This window comes from Jaculus jaculus, chromosome 2 (genome assembly GCF_020740685.1).
Source record: "Jaculus jaculus isolate mJacJac1 chromosome 2, mJacJac1.mat.Y.cur, whole genome shotgun sequence".
Lineage (NCBI taxonomy): Eukaryota > Metazoa > Chordata > Mammalia > Rodentia > Dipodidae > Jaculus > Jaculus jaculus.
Window position 1 is genome coordinate 136,749,330 of NC_059103.1, and position 24,089 is coordinate 136,773,418.

Below are 24,089 nucleotides of genomic sequence, written 5' to 3' on the forward strand. Positions count from 1 at the left end.
TTATGCATCTGGCTAATGTGGGTCCTGGGGAATCGAACCAGGATCCTTTGGCTTTGCAGGCAAACACCTTAACCACTAAGCCATCCTTCCAGCCCAAGCCCTCATTTGTACAGGGTAAAAATCCAAATTCCTTGTCATGGGATATAAGAATCTTTTACTAGCTTTCCATTTTAGAATTTGTACTTTAATAAAAATTGCTAGTGTATAAAGCTCCAGAAATGGGAAACCTCTAGTGTGCCTAGCCTTTCTTCCCTTCCCTGGGATGTACTATTACATTGCCTCTGTAAATGGTACCTTTGAAGCCCTGGGGCACAGTTCACAGTGGCTATGTAATATCAAATCCTACTTATCTTCCCAGCCCCAAGACATACATCCAGTAATATCCCAGCATTACCCATGTTTATTTTTTACCATTAAATTCCTTACTTTTCCTATAAAATATTTTACCCTGTATCAAAACACTTTCAGCAAATATCAACACCATCTGTTATTGTGACCTAAGTCATGGTGTTAAACTTCAGAATTTATTCCTTCTAACTTCTAAGGGTTTTTGAAGAAGACTAAGATGCTATAAGTAAAAGGTGTTTGCCACGCAGCCTGGAAGAGGTAGCAACAACTCAGTAAGAACCACCCTCACATAAATCTGCTACTCGGTAACATGACTAAAGAAGACAGCAATGCACACAAGCAGGATGCACGCAAGCCTGATGCACAAGGCGGCGCTCGTGTGGGCTAGGGCACCTGGTGTGCCCATTTCCTGTATCTGTCCCTTTCTCTTGAGCTGGGCGTGGTGGTGCACGCCTTTAATCCCAGCACTTGGGAGGCAGAGGTAGGAGGATCATGTGAGTTCAAGGCCACCCTGAGAATAGTGAATTCCAGGTCAGCCTGGACTAGAGTGAGACTCTACCTTTAAAAAAAAAAAAAAGAAGAAGAAGAAGAAGAAGACAGCAGTAGGTCTGCACATCCCTTGACCATCTAACACAAGATACTTTAAACAGCTAAGGTACTTCCTATGACCGAAGGGGGAAGACTTTAATAGGTAAGTTAAAATCAAAATTGTTCTACCTAAGTGAGGCCTCTTTATATACCATGTCAGTATAACTGCTGAACAGTCAAGGATTAAGGAGGGAATCATGCTGAATCTTAGTCTATGCTCTCTGTTAGATAACTCTGGGCAAATAAATTGTTTTATTTGTCTGGGCCAGAGTCCCAATGATTCTTAAAAAGATATGTGACTACAAGCCAGCCGGGCATGGTGGCACACACCTTTAATCCCAGCACTCGGGAGGCAGAGGTAGGAGGACTGCCGTGAGTTCGAGGCCACCCTGAGGCTCCATAGTGAATTCCAGGTCATCCTGGGCTAGAGTGAGACCCTACCTTGAAAAAAAAAAAAAGATATGAGACTACAGATAAAGAAAACTTCCCATTTAGCTCTTAAAATTGCAAGATACTATAATGGAGCCAATATGCTTTTTAAGATACCTGTTGAGTTTAGCATTCTATGTACACATTCAAACATATTATCTATTTTGTGTATTATCAAGCAACTAACTATACTAAATATACTAAAAATGCAATTTAATCTAGCTTGTCAACATTTAGAAACAGAAACAAAAGTATTACTACCTGAGAAGGAGAAAATGGTAGTGTTTTTACTGGTGTGTGTTTTAGTGCTGAATGACTGCCATCACCGAATGAGCCATCATTAAGTTCATTGCCTAGAGACTGGCCTACTCGCATTCTCTTCTTCTTTCTGAGGATAGTTGGTGGAGTGCTAAACTTGACCACATTTGGGGATGTTAAAGGAATGGCCTCATTTTCTCCACCATTACAACTGTTCTTTTTCCCTTCAAGTACAAGGCTGACGTTGAATTGACATTCCATAGCTCCTTCATTGTGTTGAATTCGCATTAATTTAACTGGTGTGGACTTGACAGGAGAAGCAGCAGCATCAGAAAGATCAAAACTGGTAACATCACTCCATGCTACAGGATCCTGCAACAAATTGAATTATTAACTAAAATTAATGCTGTAACCTAGTTAAACCTGATCCTAAACATAGGACAATGATTTCAACTAAGGTATTCACTCATTTTTATCCATAGGAATAGGCTTTCCATGAATATTTTTGTTTAAGATCATCTCAGATCAGAGGAAAATGTTATGATTTTTCTATAATACCAAGTTAGAACAATCCAAAATAATACTTAATATAATTCAGTAGCTGAAATTTTCTGTTAAGGTATTTTACATGAAAAAAATTATTTTAGCTAGGCTTAGTAGTGCACACCTTTAATCCCAGCACTTGGAAGGCAGAGGCAGGAGGAACATTGTGAGTTTAAGGCCAGCCTGACACTACAAAGCGAGTTCCAGATCAGCCTGGGCTAAAGTGAGACCCTACCTTGAAAAAAATAAAAAAGAAAAATCCACAAGCATAAAATGCATATTTGGGCTTTAAAATACCTATCAAGTTATTAACTGAATATATGGGGATTTTAATTTTCTTCTGTATGGTTTTCTACTTTCCCTAATACACTTACAGAACTTAACTTTACTTTAAAAAAAAAAAAAGGAATTGAGGGCTAGAGAGATGGCTTAGCAGTTAAGATGTTTGCCTGCAAAGCCAAAGGATCCTGGTTCAATTCTCCAGGACCCACATAAGCCAGATGCACAAAGGAGTACATGCCTCTGGAGTTCATTTGCAGTGGCTGCAGGCCCTGGAGTGCCCATCTCCCTCTTTCTTTCTCTGCCTCTTTCTGTCAATTAAATAAATAAAAACTTTAAAAAATGAATTAAGGGCTACAGAGATTGCTTAGTGGTTAGCGTGTGTGCCTGCAAAGCCTAAGGACCCATGTTTGACTCTCCAGATCCCATGTAAGCCAGACACACAAAGTAATGCAAGTGCACAAGGTTGCACATGCACACTAGGCGGCACATGCACCTGGAGTTCAATTTCAGTGGCTGGAGGTCCTGGTGTGCCAATTCTTGCTCATAAAAAAATGAATTAAGTTTTTTGTTTTTTTAAAGTTTTTCAAGGTAGGGTCTTTCACTCTAGCTCAGGCTGACCTAGAATACACTACATAGTCTCAACGTGATCTTGAATTCATGGCATTCCTCCCACCTCTGCCTCCCAAGTGCTAGGACTAAAGGCATGTGCAACCATGACTGGCAACATTCTTAATTACAAACTTTTTTACAAGGCACATACTTGAGAAGGATTTAAGCCTTTATTTATTTTACCAGAAGCCCCTATAAACTTAAGCATTTCATGCTTAACATGAAACTGATAAATGTCTATTACACTAAACATGAAATCACATAACTAAAACTGAGTTCTTAGTAAGTTCACAATTTCAAACTTACAGATTCAATAAGTTCTAGGGTCTCTGCAAATTCTGGTATAGTCTGTAGAGAAGATAGTACAGCATTTGCCTCTACAGCCAGGACCTTCGTGGGGGAATTCTGTTGCGTAGAAACCGTCTGGTTTTCATCCATACTGTAAAACTCAGTTGTATGTTCCTCAAGGTTATGTGTAGTGTTACACATGCTATCATCCATGAGGAAACTACCAGACCAGCTAGAAAAGCTTCCAGGTTGCTAAAAGTACAAAAGAATATTGAATATTATTTTCCATTCTCAATGTAAGCATAAAATTCAGGTTTTTAAATAAAAGTTTCCTATAAAATACTTATCAGTTCAGCTACAATGTAGTAGCAAATATAGTCTTTCCTCAACATTAGTATACTGTTTGTTTTCATGAAAACTATTTACTCTTTGACTACATCTCCTTTTCCTAGTTAATTTTTTAGCTATTGTCTGAGGGCTAAGGAGATGGTCCAACAGGGAAAGTGCTTATCACGCAAGTATGAGGACATGAGTTCAGATCCCTAATACCCATGTAAAAACAACAAAGCAACACACATTTGTAATCACAGCACTAGGAACACAGAGACAAGGGCCTACAAACTAGTCTAGCTCAGTCAGTGAGCTCTGGATTTAGCAAGAAATCCTATCTCAGAGAATAAGGTGGAGAGCAACTGGTGAAAACACCCAATGTCAACCTCTGGCTTCCACACACATGTACATGCACACATGCCATACACATTTACCTACTTAAAAAAAAAATCATGGTCAGATAAAATTAGCACACATGTATAATATAGACTCCTAAAATCTGGACTCATTTTTCTTATTTATTTATTTATTTGAGAGAGAGATAGAATAAGCATGTCAGGGCCTCCAGCTGTGGCAAACAAACTCAAGACACATGTGCCATCTTATACATCTGGCTGACATGGGTCCTGGGGAATTGAACCTGGGTCCTTTGGCTTTGCAGGCAAACACCTTAATTGCTAAGCCATCCCTCCAGCCCTGGACTTGTTTTCTTTTCAAACTACATTTTTTAATACATCCACTCATAAGCCCTCCTTTCAGGGAATACCAATCTATGACATTTCCAATACCCTAATAAATCATGTTCCTTTATCAGGAAATGCCTTTGCCTAGACTGTTGCTCCATTTATCCAAAATGTTCCCTAATTCATTGACCATGGAATGGTATTCTCTTCATTTAAAACACCCATTCAGAGAGTCTGTTAGTAATCACTAAAAAAGAAAATGAATATATCCAAGTAATAAAACTTTATTTTTTTTTTGGGGGGGGGGTACTTATTTATTCATTTATTTATTTTTGAGGTAGAGCTTCACTCTAGCCCAGGCTGATGTGGAATTCACTTTTTAGTCTCAGGGTGACCTTGAACTCATGGCAATCCTCCTACCTCTGCCTCCTGAGTACTGGGACTAAAGGCGTGTGTCGCCACATCCAGAATTTTTTTTTATATAAAAGTAAAAGGGGGCAAGTAGTAGAATATGTGACATTCTAATTGAGAAATTAATTCATCAATATCTAATTTGATGGTAGTAATTCTCAATGAGTTCTGTATGTGCTCATCAGGTATTTTGATTCTAATTTTACTCAGTGTGCTTTGTTCATGAAAACAGTTTCTCACACGTATAGATGCTGCCAAAAATGATTATGAATTAAACAGCAAGGCTAGGGCTAGGAAAATGGCTTAGTGGTTAAGGCATTTGTCTGCAAAGCCTAAGGACCCCAGTTCAACTCCCCAGGACCCATATAAACCAGAAGCACAAGGGGCACATACCTCTGGAGTTCATTTGCAGTGGCTGGGGGCCCTAGAGTGGCCAACCTCTTTCTCTCTGCCTCTTCCTCTCTCTTTTTCTCTCAAATAAATAAATAAATAAAATAAAGGCATGAGACACCATGCCTGCCTTTAAAAACAAAAGCAAGACTATATATTTTTCACTGTTCACAAGACTATGCTTAGCCAATGTGTCAAAATGTATTTACAAATTACAGATTATGAACATTTGCACAAATTCCCTTCAAATTAAGCAGAGTGCCTTAAGATTTGCTTCAATAAAAAAGTAGTCATCTGCTGGGCTTCTGCGTGAGAATGAAAATACTTAGTAGCAGAGGCCAGTAAGTTAAAAAGGAGACATAAAGGGAAGAGAAAGGAAGGGAGGAGGATACTTAATAGATGATATTGTATATATGTAATTACAATGATTGTAATGGGGAGGTAATATGATGGAGAATGGAATTTCAAATGGGAAAGTGTGGGGGTGGGGAGGGAGGGAATTACCATGGGATATATTTTATAATCATGGAAAATGTTAATAAAAAAAAAGTAGTCATCTGTTTACTTTTTGTTCAATAATCTTTATTTATATGTAATATTTCTTATTTTGAGGTGGAGAAAAGTTGTGTTTTCTTCTGAGATATTGTAGAAGAAATGCTAAGACCTAAAAAAAATTAGATGAGACTGTATTTACTTTTATTATGAAAGTTAACTGACAGGAAAATAGAAAGCAACATTACACTTTCCATATCTCTGCTGCCAATTATAGCAACAAACAGAAGGCTAATTAAAAAGTATAGTAGGGAGCCGGGTGTGGTGGCACATGCCTTTAATCCCAGCACTAGGGAGGCAGAGGTAGGAGGATTGCTATGAGTTCTAGGCCACCCTGAGACTCCATAGTGAATTCCATCCAGGTCAGCCTGGGCTAGAGTGAGACTCTACCTCGAAAAATCACAAAAAAAAAAAAAAGTATAGTAGGCCATGCACTAGGCATCAAATAAGATCATTTACTTATTTTCTTTTCTTTCTTTTGTTTATTTTTATTCATTTATTTGAGAGCAACAGACTGAGAGAGAAAGAGGCAGAGAGAGAGAGAATCGGCATGCCAGGGCCTCCAGCTACTGCAAACAAACTCCAGATGCGTGTGCCCCCTTGTACATCTGGCTTATGTGGGTCTTAGGGAATCGAGCCTCGAACTGGGGTCCTTACACTTCACAGGCAAGTGTTTAACAGCTAAGCCATCTCTCCAGCCCCATTTACTTATTTTCTAAATAACATTAAATACCTATCATACTTGTGTGTGTGTTGTGTACACCAAGGCCTCTTGCCATTGCAAACAAACACCAGACACTTGCATCACTTCTTCTATGAGAAAGTGCCCTTAACCCACCAAGTAACACTACTGATAATCACCCCACTTCACTCACCAACTCACTATAAGCACACATGCCATCTGATGGTGCTGACTCAACCATCTATGCTTAAAAGATAACATTCTGGAAGCCTCAAACAGCCATACATGCATACAAATACACATACACACATACAATTATTTGCATGCCATGTGTCATTTATGAAGATCACACTTGAGAACCACACAATCAAGTTACAAAAAAAAAATCCTACAAAAAAGTCAATGTTTTAAGTAAGTTACAACTTATGTTGTACTCTATTTGTAGCTATCTGGGCTACTGGTTGGACACTTCTTGTATACCAGCGAAACAAAAACTATCCTTCCTATAGAGAGAGAGTGTGTGTATAAAACCAATTACAATTAAAAAATGTCATTTGTTTAAATAATAACTCGACTTGATCTTAACCATCCCTCCAAATTACCAGAAATCTGGTTTTGCTTATATATCTAATATCATACAGACACACAGACACAGATACACAGACATATGCACACTTCCATTACTTTAAGGAAATACCTGAGGAAGGGCAAATTTTTTGTTTCTTTTTATATTTTATTTATTTATTTGTAAGCACAAAGAGACAGTTGGGGGTGTATGGACATGCCCGGGGCCTCCTCCCAATAGAACTTCAGATGAATGTGCCACTTTGTGCATCTGGCTTACATAGGTCCTGGGGAATCAAAACTGGGTCCTTTGGCTTCGCAGGCAAGTACCTTTACTGCTCAGTCATCCCTACAGGCCAGATCTCAGTTTATTCTATCACAGTGATGTTGACTGAGTTTCCAGTAACTCAGTGCATCTGCCCACTCATTCAGCCCCAAAGAAGAAAGAGGTTTTATCAGTACTAGGATTCAACCTAGGCCCTCATGCATATTAGGTAAATGCTTTACCACTGAGTTATAGAGCTATCCAAAAAAACTCTTTATAAATTCAAAAAAATTTTATATTATTTTTAACTTTTTAAATTTTATTTTCTAAAATATATTTTATTTATGTGTTTATTTGAGAGAGAAAGAGGGACAGAGAGAGAGAATGGGCATTCCAGGGCCTCCGGCCACTACAAATGAACTCCAGATGCATATGCCTCCTTGTGCATCTGGCTTATATGGGTCCTAGGGAATCAAACCAGGGTCCTTTGGCTTTGCAGGCAAGCGCTTTAACTGCTAAGCCATTTCTCCAGCTCTATCCTAAACTTTTAAAATTATCTTGTAAGTAACAACTAATATCTCTTTTTTTTTTTTTTCTTTCAATCCATCTGGTATGGCCTGTTTAATTCTACTAGAATAAATACTGTTGTGGTCTGAATATGAAATGCCCCCTGTAGACTCATGTGTTTGAATACTTGGCCCTCAGCAAAGTAGCACTGTTTGAAAGGTTGTGAAACCTTCAGGAATGGAGTCTTGCTAAAGGAAGTGGGTCACTAGAAATGAGCCTTAAGATTTTATGGCCCAGCCCCACTTCCAGTTTGTTCTATGCTTCCTGCAACCAACTCTGTTCTTGCTCCCACACCTTTCTTATCAACAAAACTTCCTCTTAAAACTGTAAGTCAAATTAAATCATTTCCCTTCCATAAGTTACTACTGGTCAAGTTCACAGTCACAAGAAAATATATGATATAGTAAATTCATACCAAGAGTGGGGTAATTTCTTTAAGAACCCTAACCATGTGGTTTGTAAGCTTTTGTAACAGGTTTGCAGGAAGACTATATAAGCATTTGGAACTTGGGATCAAAGAAGAACTAGAAGGCTATAAGGAGAGCTTAATGGCCCATTCGAGTGGGAGTTTAAAAGGCCAGAATGCCAAGAAAAACATGGATAATGGAGGCTTGGCCCATGAGATTTCAGATGGTAACAAGGACTCTTATCAGGACCTGGACTAGAGGCAATTTTACATGATAAGCTGCAAGGGAATTTGGCTGCCTTCTGTTTGTGTCCTGAGAATTTAAATAGGGCTGAATTTAAGAGTAATGGACTAGGGTCTGGGGAGATGTGTTAGTAGGTGAAAGTGCTTGTTGCGCATGCATGAGAGCTTGGGGAGGTCTTAGTTCAATTACTAAGCACCCATGTAAAAAGCTACCATGACTATATGCATGCAACCCCAGTCATGCAGAACTTGAGAATTGCTGGGACTTGTTGGTCATCTAGACTGACTGAAAATGTGAGCTCCAGGTTTAGTGAGAGATTCCATCTCAAGGAAACAACATGAAAGAGTGATAAAGAACACTCAAGATTCTATTCCAGCCTCTGCACATTTGCATACAGGATGCACTCATCTGTATACATGCGGATATAGTGTATAGACACACCATCTACCAAACACACCACACCACACATACCATATACAAAAAAGTATGTTAAAAGTAATGGACAAAAAGTAATAGACTAATGCTTGATGGAGAAATTTCAAGAAAGAAAAACAATGACTATGTGGCATGGTTTTTGATAACTTTTCTAATTCAGATCTACAACAACAGAGCAAAACAAAATACAGGGAAGAAATTTTTTAAAATGGGAAGCATGACAAGAAAAGAAATGTGAGCAAATTAGATGTTTCAGAAAGCAAGCCAGGCGTAGTGGTGCACGCCCTTAATCCCAGCGCTTGGGAGGCAGAAGTAGGAGGATCGCCTTGAGTTCAAGGCCACCCTGAGACTACATAGTGAATTCCAGGTCAGCCTGACTAGAGACCCTACTTCAAAAAAAAAAAAAAAAAAAAAGAGGTTTCAGAAATATTACAGCCAAAATGACTGTAACTGTTAAAGGGTTTAACACTATTAAAAGGAAGCATATGGTTTTGCACTGGGACTATAGAAAAGATGCCCTGATGGTAAAGCCCTAGCTAGTAGGAATGCAGATTATTTTTATTAGCATTTTCCATGATTATAAAAAAAATCCCATGGTAGTTCCCTCCCCCCGCCCCCCCCCCACACTTTCCCCTTTGAAATTCCATTCTCCATCATATTACCTCCACATCTCAATCATTGTACTTACATATATACAATATCAACCTATTAAGTACCCTCCTCCCTTCCTTTCTCTTCCCTTTATGTCTCCTTTTTAACTTACTGGCCTCTGGAATGCAGATTATTTTGAAAACAGTAAGTCTGAAGGTAAAATACTTAAGAAACTTCCTTCTCTTCGAAGACTAGGAAAGTGTTTTTCAGGTGCAGGAATCAAGGCATAGAGATGCAACTATAGCTTGGAGCCAGTCTTCAACCCAACTGGCAGCAGAACTTTATACTGGTTTTGAAGGCATGAAAAAACATATGGTTGAAAGAGTCATGGAGTATTGCACCACGGTTCCAGAGAGCCACTGAGACCAGGCAATGTATGACCTAGTTAGAATCCCTATAAAAACACCCAGAGAGGCCACTTCCTGAAGCTGTAAAGGTGAACCTTAAGTTACAATAGAGACTCCAGGATGTTAGAGATGCCAGGACCATGGGATGTCTGCTAAAAATAAAAAATAAAAAATAAAAAAAAAAGCTACAGTCTCAGAGAAAAGCTAGCCCAAGAGAGGCCATGTGTACTATAGACAGCAGAACTGGAGGGATAGAACTACCCACGCATTTGGAACCCAGACATTTCGTAAGTCCAGCATATACAAGATTTGGTGTTTGCCCTGCTGGGCTTCAGTCTTGCTTTGATCCATTCCTTCCCTTTTGGAATGGGAATGTTTATTCTGTGCCATTCACTTGTGTTTTGATTTCATAGGGCTCACAGCAAGGAAAATGCCTTGAGTTTCCAATGAGACTGTGACCTTTTTCAGTTTGGGGACTGGTAAAAGACTATGGTGAATTTTGAAGTTAAACTAAATGTACTTTATATCATGAGATAGCTGCGGAACCTAGTGAGTCCAATTGAGTCTGAATGTGCTATGTCCCACATAGGTGCATGAGTTTGAATACTTGTTCCTCATCAGGGTGGCTCTATTTGGGAAGATTGTGGAATCTTTAGGAGATGGAAACTTGTTCAAGGAAATAGGACATGGGGGACAATCCTTAAGGTTCTATGGCCCAGCCTCACTTCCCCTTTGTTCTCTGTTTCCTGACTCTAGGAAGATATGACATCTCTGTTCCCATTACTGCTGTCATTCCTTCCCCACCAAAACCTTCCCCTTAAAATTGTAAGCCAAGGCCGGGCACGGTGGCACACGCCTTTAATCCCAGCACTCGGGAGGCAGAGGTAGGAGGATTGCTGTGATTTTGAGGCCACCCTGAGACTACATAGTGAATTCCAGGTCAGCCTGAGCTAGAGTGAAACCCTACCTCGAAAAACCAACAACAACAAAAAATTGTAAGCCAAGTCAAGACCAGGGCTGCAGGGTGTCAGTGTGGCTCCACCATGTCAAAGGTGTCCTTTAAGATCACACTCATGTCTGACCCGTGGCTGCCCTACAAAGTACTGTGTTCCTGAAAGTATGCCTTTGACAGCAGTCTTAAAGTTTACAGCAAAAGAATTTAAAGTTCCTGCCACAACAAGTGCAATTATTCCTGCAGCAACAAGTGCAATTATTACCAATGATGAAATAGGAATAAATCCTGCTTAGACTTCTCAAATGTTTTTCTAAAGCATGGTTCAGAAGTATGAATTATTCCTAGAGATTATGTTGGAAGTCATTAATACATGCAACTTGGAGTAGTAACTAACCAGCATAAACATTGATGTTTGTTTTGCTGTAAAATTGAAATCAGGTATTTAGGATACTATGAAAACACCAAGAATCAAAGAAACAATGAAGAGCCAGGCATGGTGGCACATGCCTTTAATCCCAGCACTTGGCACTTGGGAGGCAGAAGTAGGAGGATCACCTTGAGTTCAAGGCCACCCTGAGACTACTGAGTGAATTCCAGGTCAGCCTGGGCTAGAACAAGACCCTACCCTTCCCCCCCCCAAAAAAAAGGAAAAAAAAAGAAACAATGAAAGGTGGCTCTTCTGTCCCTTGTTCATACTTGTCATATGAAATGGGAAGCCTCATGAGTAGAGGGAACAACCTCCACAGAAGGTGGTACAGTTCATGACTGCTACCTCATAACAATTAAGAGGTCACTTATGGCAAATAAATTATCTGACTTGACTAATAATTCTTAGCCAGAACATCTGGAAAGTTAAAGTTTACTTACTTTTACATTATACTTGTCTTTGAGTTAAAATATAAAAGGATTATGGGTCATGGATGACAACTGACTTGATATTATCTTACTTGCAGAGTTTCATTACTTATATAGTCTGAAGTTAATAGACATTACAATAAAAAACTGTCTTAGTTTTTTATTGTTTAGGGTTTTTTAAGTTTCAACCTTAATATATCCTATAAATTTTAATTTCTCATCATGAAGCCAAAAAGTGAACTTTTTGATCTATCCATTGTATGTATAAATTGATGTCTTATACCAAATATTTTAACTGTGATCTTGCAAAATCCAGTATTTATAATTGAATTGACAAAAGTAAAAACATCTTTTGTTGAGAAATGTATTCTTTTAATACCAACTTATATGACAGAAATCCTCAAGAAACCATTTTTTTCAGGATACTTTTGAATAGCATTCAAAATGAATGTTGTCGCAGAGGTAATCTAAAGTATACAACGTTTCTTTGAGCAAAGCAGTACCCATTGAAGTGCTTATGAGTAGAACTCACTGAAGACCTAGCCTTTAAGGAAGTGTCACTAATAGTCATCTTGTGGATAAGAAGCTAGAAGAAGGAAGGTAGGAAAGCCCAGATGATCAAACTGGTTCAAGGAAAGCAAAGGACAGCAGTGACAGGGAACAGCTCTAGCACAGAGATGAAGGAAAAGCACACCGGCTGGACAAAACTAAAATAGGTTGTAGAAAACGCCAAGGGAAGACAAAATATGTGACATAGACTTAAGTACCAAATGACAGACAAAGAGAGGAGGCTGTATTAGATGAATGTGTACACTTCAGAAATACCCCTGATGAAAGTCCAAAGACAGCTTTGTCCTTAGAGAAAATTTCTATCTCTGTGTGTCTTGAAAGATGAACTAAAGACTCAGTGACTCAGAGCCAGAGCTTGAGCAGCTGTATTTTCAGTAGTGAGTTCTGGAGACAAGGGAAAAATAGGTTTTCAATAAACAGTTACTAAATTCATGGGTAAAGTCTCTAGAACCAATTTTTACTTGACATGTTTGAGTGTTACAGGGCCTCAGTTCATGTATAAGAAAAAGTAACACACACAGCATCAGTCGTGGTTTAGGAAATTACTAATGTCCATCACACATTATCGAAGCGGGGTGGGGTTACCAGCTGATATGGATAACTACATATTTTTAAATATTTTCTTTTTATTTACTTATTTGGCAGAGAAAGAGGGAGGGACAGAGAGAAAGAATTGGCATGCCAGAGCCTCCAACCACTGTAAACAAACTCCAGATGTATGCGCCCCCTTGTGCATCTGGCTAACATGGGTCCTGGGGAGTCGAACCTGGGTCCTTTGGTTTTGCAGGCAAATGCCTTAACTGCTAAGCCATCCCTCCAGCCCAAGATTATATTTTTATCAAAATCTAATACTCAGTGACCTGGCTCATTATAAAATTAGGCCTGAGTTAAAAAGAAGTATCTGAATACTGTCTTATAAATTCTGGGGCTTAATTATAATTTTCTTCTTTCTCCTCTTATCACACAAGTCTGCCTGTTTGTGCAATCCACTTAAATGTCCTTTGCTATAAAGTGATAATACTTACATGTTTGGTTTTGAAAATTAAATTGTAACTGTAAAAATATGTATTAAGCAACTAGATGTTTTGTTATTAAATGTGATCTGTAAGCTCTTTGTGGATAATGTTTTAGAGCATTATATTTAAATGCATGACTGGTCCATAATGAATATCTTGGGAAAATACATTTATTTCTACTGTAAAAAAATTTGTAAGCCAAATTAACCCTTTATAACTTGCTTTTGGCAGGGTATTAGTTCACAGCAATGAGAAAATAAGTAGCACAAATGTCGTTTATCTAATACTCCTAGATATTCTAACCAAATCTAAAGTTTCTGCATCTGGTAACTGAAACTCAATATCCATATAAAATTCCTCCTTTTTCTTGAAAAAAATTCTTTAGAGGGCATTAAAATTTAAAGGCTTTCTTTCTACATCTTCTTAATGTTCTTTTTACTGAATTCATATCATAAATAAACAGGAAAATTTTTCTAAAAGAAAGTAATTTTAGAGCTTATCTCTCTCTGCATCTGTCCTTTTCTACTAGAGTCATCATTACATGGGATGTCTAAAATAAAGCCAAAGCTTACCTTAAGCCACACATAATTTTCACAAAAATACAAATCAAAGACTTTACCCCATGTCTGTTTGACATTTATAACTCATTAAACAAACATTACAAAACATGCTGAAAGAGATGTTCATAATTAAACACCTTCAAAGTTACAAATTAAAAGGAAAAAAAAAAAAACAATGTTTACTCCATATTAAAATGTCAAGTTTGGGCTGGAAACACAGCTTAGCAGTTAAGGCACTTGCCTACAAAACCTAAGGACCCAGGTTCAATTACCAATAAGCCAGATGCTCAAGGTGGCACATGTGTCTGGAGTTGGTGTGCAGTGGCTTGAGGCCCTGGTGCACCCATTCTTTTTATCTACCTCTTTTTATTTTCTTTCTCTCTCGCTCTCTCCCTCTCAAATAAATTAAAAAAAAATTAAATGTGAAGTTATATTGAAATGCTTGCTAGCTAGCAAAAAATTATAAAAGCATATGTAGAAAGGATTCTAACAAAATAAAAACACATAAGCTTATTTCTTACGGATGGAAATCGCTTTCTTCTAACTTCATTCTCAGCTGACATAAGAAGCAACTCAAGTTCCTTTATTTTCTTTTCCTTATCAGGATCTTCATCAACAAAGGGTTGCTAAAGTAAGTTAAATTAAAGATAAAAATAGGCAACTTACACAACTGCTTTAAAATATTGGTGCTCTAATTTTTATTTTCTTCTATACAACCTAAAATAAAGCTTAATGCTACAAACCCTTAATGGTACAACTGTATGTCACAATTCTTCCAGACTCTAAAACTGAGCTAGTAAATAATCTTCCATTTAGTAGAAAGGATTTGGGGAAATTTAAATGTTTAAAACATACTACATCAAGCGTAGTGCCCACATTGCAATTACTACACTCAAGAACACAGAAAGGATTGCTAGTTAAAGGCCAGCCTGGACTACAACATGACACCCTTACTCAAAAAAAAGAAACAGCTGGTTGGTTACGTAGCTCAGTTAGTAGAGTGCTTGCCTAGCATACACGAAGCCCTGGGTCCAATCCCCAGCACCACATGTAACTGGGTATGGTGGCACATACCTGCAATCTTAGCACTTGGGGGAAGATCAGAAATTCAAGGTCACCCTCAACTACATGGCAAGTTCAAGGGCAGCCTGGGCTACATGAGCTCTTATCTCAATATAATTTTTAAAAAAACATTTCATCACCTATGCATCAGTTAAAAATGTATGTCTGAGCCAGGCATGGTAGCACACGCTTTTAATCCCAGCACTTGGGAGGCAGAGGTAGAAGGATTGCCATGGGTTCGAGGCCACCCTGAGACTACATAGTGAATTCTAGGTCAGCCTGGGCTAGAATGGAACCCTACCTTTGGAAAAAAAAAAATGTATGTCTGGAGTATTTTAGTCTACTAACCTATAATATATCCTATACAACTTGGAAAATGTGTGAATGCTTCAAGTTGTAAAATTTAACTAATAACCACACTGGTTACTGTCCACTGCCTCATACTTCCAGTTTCTATTCTCAAATCCATTTATAAACCTTTTCACTTATGCATTTATTTATTAGACATGGGGACTCACTATGTAGCCCAGGCTGGCCTCCAATTCACAATATTAATGCTTCAGCCTCCCAAGTGCTGGAATCACAGGCCCACACCATATCACCAGGCTTCCAAGTTTTTTGTTTTTCTGTTTCTCTTTCTCTCTCTCTCTCTCTCTCTCTCTCTCTCTGTGTGTGTGTGTGTGTGTGTGTGTGTGTGTGTGTGTGTGTGTGTGTGTGTTTAGGACAGGGTCTTATTATGCACCCCTGGCTTGCCTGATACTACATCACTCAGGCTGATCTTGAACTCATGACAATCCTCCTGCCTCAGCATTCTGAGCGCTGGGATTATAGGTGTGCACTATGTCTGACTCTTCCTTTGTTACAAATAAAACTTACCTGAATAAAGGCAGAAGTTTGAACATGTTCTACACAATTTCCTTCAGATGATACATATTGATATCCAGGAATCTAAAAATTAAGTAAAGTAAGACTATTAAACATATGCATGTTTTTTAATCTAAAGAAAATAAAACTTGTGATTAAATGTGAACATTGAAAAAGAAGTACCTAACAATTTAGAAAATTCATGCTTGTAATAATTTCTTGCCTCATAATGAAATCACTTGTCCCTAGAATCTGATACAAGCATAAAAATATAGAAAAATCCCTCAACTTTTATTAGATGAAATATGAAAATTATTTAACCTAGTTTGGGAGAGTTTGATTTCTTGTTTGCTTATTTTACTTGGGGGAATTGTTGTTTTCCTTCGTTTGCCTGCTTGTTTATTTTGAGACAGGGTCTCATTATTCAGCCCAAGCGGGCCTGAACTTAGCATGTAGTTCATGCTGGTCTTAAACTTGTAATCCTCTTGCCTCAGCCTCTTGAGTTCTAGAATTTCAAGTGTATAACACAAAGCCTGGCTTCATAGCCTAGATTAATCAGCCTAACAGTCTACTGTAAACATGATACACTACATGTTTGAAAGTACTCCATGTTGAGCAGCAAGTTCTTTATCCATGAAGCCATTTCCCCAGACCCACAATTTTTAAAACATAAGAAAAACCTTTATTTTTTGGTGAAGGTTGCAAAACACTCCCTTGGCACCAAGTGATTTTTTCAATTTTTAAAATAAGTTTTACAGAGTGATGGCTTAATGGTTAAGGTACCTGCCTGCAAAGTCAAAGGACTCAGGTTCAATTCCTCAGGACCCATGTAAGCCAAGGCAGCTGGCACATGTGTCTGGAGTTTGTTTGCACTGGCTGGAGGCCCTGGCATGCCCATTCTCTCTGTCTGTTTCTCTCTCTCTCTCTCTCTCTCTCTCTCTCTTTCTAATAAATAAAAATAATAATAATAATTTTTTTTTAATTTGGGCTGGAGAGATGGCTTAGCAGTTAAGGCACTTGTCTGCAAAGCCAAAAGACCCAGTTTTGATTTCCCAATGCCCAAGTAAGTCAAATGAATAAGGTAGCACATGTGTCTGGAATTTGTTTGCATTGGCTAGAGGCCCTGGCTTGTCTATTCTCTCAATCTCAATCTCTCTCTCTCATGAACAAATAAAATATTTTAAAAAATTAAATGATAGCCTTTCCAAGATAAAAATGCAGAACATTTCAGTTTATGGTTTATGCTGTTGAAATGTAGAACTCTAAAGAAATAAAACTTTAAGGTAAAAAACCACACTGTCACCAGGCATGGTGGAGCATGCCTCTAATCCCAGCACTCGGGAGGCAGAGATAGGAGGACTGCCGTGAGTTCGAGGCCACCCTGAGACTCCATAGTGAATTCCAGGTCAGCCTGGGCTAGAGTGAGACCCTACCTCAAAAAATTAAAAATTAAAAAAAAAAAAACCTACACTGTCTTCACATGTTTTTGCATTTGTAAAAAGTCAGTACTTCAAGTATGCCTTTTTAAAGTATGTCTTTAAAAATTTAGTAACGTTCATAAAAAGTAAATAAAATCTGAGGCATGATCAAAATGAACTTTTCAACACCTTGCCTAATTTTATTTTATTTATTCATTTTATTTATTTATTTATGTTTTGGTTTTTCGAGGTAAGGTTTCACTCTAGTCCAGGCTGACCTGGAATTCACTATGTTGCCTCAGGGTGCCCTTGAACTCATGGTGATCCTCCTACCTCAGCCTCCCGCGTACTGGGATCAAAGGTGTGCACCACCACACTCAGCTCTAATTTTATCTTTTGATAGATACTTTTTAGTCCTAGCAATGTTTACATATTATATGAAAAGAAACAAGAATTAATCATCATTAAAAAATAATAGGCAAGAATTAATCATCAAAACAAATAATAGACAAAAATGAAAAGATAAAGCAAGTCCTATGAAGACGCCAAAAGAAGTTTCTTACAGGTAGGAAAATGTACAGTAAAGGGCAACCTAGAGCTTGTTTCATTTAGAACTCAGATAATTTCTATTATAATGAATCTAAGCAAAGGCTAAAGTCATCTAAGTAAAATGAAAAGTTGAACAACATCAAAGACCCCCCCCAAAGATCACTTTAATAATTTTGAGTACTTCTCCTTTAAACCATTTTATACAAACCTATAGGATAAGCAATACTAATCACACAGAACAGTAAGTGAAAAATACAATATACGTCCAAAGCACACCTTTAGATGTCAACTGAATCACAAATGCAAAGAATTAAAGAGTATTGGTAACTATGTGTGTGTGTATATATATATATTTCTCAATGTGATAATTATATATAAAACATTTTACTAAGTTTTTAACCAAAATATTTGTGAAAGTTATGGCATATTGTTTCAGTTTAGAAATTTAATGTATATCTGTGTGCCCCACATACACACACCACATGAGTTTACCTGTCCAACTAAGAAACTAAGCAGTAAGGCCAGGGAGATAACTGTCAGGAGAGTGCTCTGTCTCCCAAGCATGAGAATTTAAGCTCGGTCCCCAGAACTTACATTAAAATGCTGGGTGTGGTGGCAATCCCAGAGGAAGGAAGACAGTGACAGAAAGATCCCTCAAGCTTGTGAGCCAGTCAGTTTTACCTAATTAGTGAGTTGCAGACCAATGAAAGAACCCATTTCAAAAAAATAAAATAAAATAATAGAAGGATGGGCTGAGTGCCTAAGGTTGTGCTAGGAACACCCTACATGCACACACATGCACAGGCATACACAACACACAGAGAAACAATGATAAAACCAGGCAACTTTCCCATAGAGGAACTAAGACCCAATAGCAACTTAAGAAAAAATTTAAATAGTAAAAAAATTAAAAATATGTGCCTGAACAGGTATGTAAAATTGATTCTGGGTTTGCAAATGGTCCATAGGCGCACAAGGTTTGTGTTGAAGTTTTGAAGAAGATCGTTCTGATTTTATTCCATCTTGTAAGTAGCCCTCCTGTTCCACTTTTCTTCGCATAGTAGAATTCCAGTGATTTTTGATAGAATTATCAGTCCTAGAAATGAAAGTGAGTAATTTAAAAAGGGAAGTAAGCACTCCACAAATTTTAATATTGTATAACTAGCACAAAACTTCACAAGTGGCACATTTCTAAGCACCAGAGATATGTTGAAAAAGACATGAAGGGGCCTTACTGTTATGAAGCTAACATTCTAGGTCAAAGTATTACAAAGGAAAAGGAAGGAAGATTTAAAAAAAAGAAACCCAAAAATATAAATAAGAAAAAAAAAAATCACTGCAGGCTAGAGAGGTTGCTCAGTGCTTAAAGCCACCTGCTTGCAAACACTTATCCACTTAAAGCCAGATGCAAAGTGGCACATGCATCCGGAGTACATTTACAGTGGCAAGAGGCCTTGGTGCATGCACCCCTTCCCCATCTTCTCTTTTTCTCTCCTTGAAAAAAAACAAATAAATAGAAAAAAGAAAAATATCATTGCAATGCAGACACTTAAGTAATATAAGAAAGTGAGCCAGTGGGATACCTTTAGTTAGGTGATCCAGGTATACCTCTGGTGAAATGACCATATAGCTACAATCTGAATAAGAATGAACTAGCATGTAAGACCAGAAAAAAGAGCTATGCACAGTGTTATAAACCTGTAATCCCAGCACTTAGAGGCAATAGCAGGAGTATAGGGAATTCATGGCCACATAAACAAGACCCAGTCTCAAAATCAAAAGCTGGAAAAAGAAAAAAATGTATTCAAGGATGGACACTATCTTAGTTAAGGTTGGAAAACAGTGTTTCAAGCAAATGGGCCTAGAAAACAAGCAGGGGTCACTAGCCTAATATATGACAGGGTAGACTTCAGACCAACATTAGTTAGAAAAGATAAGGAAGGTCAATTTATATCGATTAAAGGAACGCTCCAACAGGAGGACCTTACAATCCTAAACATATATGCACTTAACAAATTGCAGAAGACACTAGGAAATGGGAAGATATCCCTTGTTCTTGGATTGGAAGAATAAATATTGTGAAAAATGGCAATCTTACCAAAGCAATTTAATTTAATAGCACTTAATGCAATCCCTACTAAAATTCCAATGGCATGTTTCACAGAAATAGAAAAAAACAATCCAAATATTCATTTAGAAGCACAAAAAACATCGAATATCTAAAACAATTTTGAACAACAAAAATAAGACTGGTGGTATTACCATACATAATTTTAACCTATATTACAGAGCCACTGTAATGAAAACAGCATGGTGCCACCACAAAAACAGACACTAGATGTTAATATGGGTAGCTATAGCCAGCTAGCTGATCTTTGACAAAAATGCTCATTTGAGCAAAGACAGCCTCTTCAAATGCTGCTGGGAAAGCTGGATATGTATCCGTAGAAGGGTGAAAATAGATCCTTCTCTCTCTCCATTCACAATAATTAAGTCCAAGTGGATCAAAGACCTTAATAATCAGATATGAAACTCTGAAGCTACTAAAGGAAAAAATAGGGGAAACCCTTCAACATATTGGTATTGTCAAAGACTTTCTGAATATAATCCCAATTGCTCAGGAAATAAAACCAGGTATCAACTGCTGTGACTTCATGAAATTGTAAATTTTTTGACAGCAAAGGACACTGTGAATAGAGCAGAGGCAACTTACAGAATAAGAGAAAATCTTTGCCAACTATACATCTGATAGGATTAATATCTAGGATATACAAAGAACTCAAAAACTAATAAGAAGGGCTGGAAAGATGGCTTAGCGGTTAAGCATTTGCCTGTGAAGCCTAAGGACCCCGGTTCAAGGCTTGATTCCCCAGGACCCACATTAGCCAGATGCACAAGGGGGTGCATGTGTCTGGAGTTCATTTGCAGTGGCTGGAGGCCCTGGCATGCCCATTCTCTCCCTCTCCACCCCCCTCTCTCTCTCTGCCTCTTTCTCTCTGTCTGTCACTCTCAAATAAATAAAAATGAATTAAAAAAATTTTAAAAAGCTTGTAAGAAATCAAATAACCCAATTAACAAATGGGCAATGAAATTAAATAGAGTTCTCAAAAGAAGAAATACAGTTGGCATATAAACAGCTTAAAAAATGTTCTACATAACTAGCCATCAGGGAAATACAGAGTAAAACTACGTTGAGATTCCATCCCATCATGAAAACAAATGACCATAAATGCTGGCAAGGATATGGAAAAAGAGGAACCCTTGGGCTGGAGAGATGGATTAGTGGTTAAGGCACTTACCTGCAAAGCAAAAGGACCGAGGTGTGATTCCCCAGAACTCACATAAGCCAGATGCACAAGATGGTGCATGTGTCTGGAGTTCATTAACAGTGGCTTGAGGCCCTGGCATGCCCATTCTCTCTCTCCTTCTGTCTTACTCTGTCTCTCGCAAATAAATAAATATAAATAAAATATTTTTAAAAAAGAAGAACCCTCCCCTACACTGTTGATGGACGTGCAATCTGGTCCAGCCATTATGGAAATCCGTGTGGAGGTTGCTGAGACAGCTAAAAATAGATTTACCATATGACCCAGCTATACCACTCCTAGGCATATATCCTAAGGAATATTCTCACTACCTTAGAGATACTTGCTCAACCATGTTTATTGCCACTCTATTCACAATAGCTAGGAAGTTGAACCAGCCTAGATGTCCCTCAACTAATGAGTGGATAATGAAGATGTGGCACATTTACACAATGGAGTTTGACTCAGTGGTAAAGAAAACTGAAATAAAATTTGCAGGAAAATGAATGGATCCCGAAAGGATTATAGTTAGTGAGGTTACCCAAGCCCAGAAAGCCAAATGCCACATTTTCTCTCTCATATGTGTATCCTAGCCACAAATGATTGGACTTCTATGTGAGTAGGAAGAAAACTCAGTATCAGAGGCCAGTAAGCTAGAAAGGAGATAGAAAGGGAGGGAGGGAGGACTTAAGAGGATGGTATTGTATATATGTAAGTAGAATAGATTAATGGGCATGAAAAGGCCTAAGTGAGGTCAGGGGAAGAGAATAAAGGGAAGGTGGAGGGAGGTTTAATAAAAATATAAGAGAATATAAATAAGTCATATGGAAACCTACTTTTTTGGACAATGGGATACTCAGAAGCCACAGAATTTACTAGAAACTTTTCAGTGACAGGGATGGGATACCTTCCAGAGAGGTCACAGACACCCCCAAAATATTACAGGCCATTGACAAGGCTCTTGGTTTCCCACCAGGAATAGATGGTAAGACCATGTTGCTGAAGACTCCACATACGTGGGTTGCAAGGCCACTGAAAAATCCTGTTGGAACTGAGCTGAAAACCTCCTCCATGTAGACCAGCTGACAGAAAGCTGGAAAAAGCTATACTGCATGAAGTTCAATGGAAGAGAAAAAAATCACCAGTGGAAAAACCCAACAGTGGACACTGCAAGCCTTAAATTTGGCCAGCCAGGCCAAATGAGCCAATGGGTACAATAGTGGCATGTCTGTTATGGGGGAAACCAACTGCTCTCTAATTGGACTGGAGACCTGTTCCATGGGAGGGAATATATCCCTGATACCGGAAACCTAAAACAGGGGCAGTCATGATCCCTAGGAGTGTAACGTCTGCTGCTGTCTGGCTAAATGTATATACTATGCTCACCAAACTGCCCAGTAAGCACTTCTGTTAATGTTCATTCACATATATTAATGCTACTCTCACTTTTGGTTAGAGAAATTTCTCTTTTCAGATGGCAGTGACCTTGGGATTACTCTGAGAAGTGGTGACAGAGGAGCGCTCAGCACTGAAACATCTCTATCACATTTTCCAAGGCTCAGGGTCCATTGCAAAAGAGGTGGTGGAAAGAATGTAAGAGCCAAAAGAAAGGTAGGACTCCTTACAGCGTGCTCCTCCATACATAAAATGTCCTGGATATCCATCATAGTGCCTAATACTACTACATAAGACTTCGTAACAGGAAGAAATAATCATAACATCAAAATAAAAGAGAGCCTGATCGAGAGGAGCAGGGGGTATGATGGAGAGTGGAGTGCAAAAGAAGAAAGTGGGGGAGGGAAAGAATAACCATGGAATATTGTCTACAATTATAGTAGTTGTGGTAGATTACTTGTCTAGCATATGTAAGGTCCAGGGTTCAATTGAAAGAAAAAAAGAGAGAGGAAAGGGAGGAATAGGAGGGAAAAGGAAGAGCAAAGGTGAAAGGAGGGAAAAGGGAAAGGGGAGAAAGGAAAGGGATGGTGAAAGTAAAGTAAAAGGGCAAAGGATAAAGGGCAGAGAAAGGAAAGAAAGAAAGGAAGGGGGAGGAGGAAGGGAAAGGCAAGGGAGAGGGGGCATGGGTGGAAAGGAAAGGGAAAATGTTAAGGTACTAAGATAGGTTATACAGACAGTAACAAGATGCGTAAGATTTGTTCACAGTAAAAAGTAACTAATACAGTATGCTAAATAATGTGATCTGGGGCTGGAGAGATGGCTTAGCGGTTAAGCACTTGCCTGTGAAGCCTAAGGACCCCGGTTCGAGGCTTGATTCCCCAGGATCCACGTTAGCCAGATGCACAAGAGGGCGCACGCGTCTGGAGTTCGTTTGCAGTGGCTGGAAGCCCTGGCGCGCCCATTCTCAATCTCACTCTCTCTATCTGCCTCTTTCTCTCTGTCACTCTCATATAAATAAATAAAAATGAACAAAAAAATTAAAAAAAAAATAATAATGTGATCTGTTGCCACGACCTAACTCTGTGATCTATTATAGACAATACAATAATTAACAGAACAGCATAAACATGGGAGCAAATTTTTTAAAGATGGAAAAAAAAAAGATGTATAAGAGACAAAAAATGGACTTCTTAGTTCAGGATTAGCAACTTGTATTAAAAAAAAATGCAATACTGAGCCAGATGTGGTGGTGCACACCTTTAATCCCAGCACTCAGGAGGCAGAGGTAGGAAGATCACCATGAGTTTGAGGCCACCCTGAGACTACATAGTGAATTTCTGGTCAGCCTGGGCTAAAGTGAGACCCTACCTCAAAAAACCAAAAAAAAAAAAAAAAGCAATACCATCCCTTAACTATATATTATCTACAAAACAAAGACATTAATGCTGCTTTACATATTTTCAAAGTATAAAAATATTAAGTTGAAATACACAGAAAACTGTATACACTATGAATTACTATACAGAGATCACAGCAATGAAATACAAGTACAAAAAAAAAAAAAAAAACAAAAAAAACAAAAACCTCAAGTGCATCTATTCTCAATATGGTACCCAAGGTTACTGGTAGGCCATGCCAAAGACTACTGGGAAACATTTGAACCAGTAC

General features: G+C 38.3%; 1 protein-coding gene across 1 annotated transcript in view; it reads right to left on the reverse strand.

Moving 5' to 3' along the window:
• Positions 1 to 24,089, reverse strand: part of Mybl1 (MYB proto-oncogene like 1) — a 59,953-nt gene that overhangs the window by 9,529 nt on the left and 26,335 nt on the right. The window contains exons 6-10 of the mRNA XM_004653308.2: positions 18,643 to 18,817; positions 15,767 to 15,838; positions 14,350 to 14,454; positions 3,364 to 3,597; positions 1,627 to 1,995 (exon numbers count right to left, since the gene is read on the reverse strand). Coding sequence (XP_004653365.1) covers positions 1,627 to 1,995; positions 3,364 to 3,597; positions 14,350 to 14,454; positions 15,767 to 15,838; positions 18,643 to 18,817 — 955 coding nt within the window. The remainder of the gene's footprint in view (positions 1 to 1,626; positions 1,996 to 3,363; positions 3,598 to 14,349; positions 14,455 to 15,766; positions 15,839 to 18,642; positions 18,818 to 24,089) is intronic.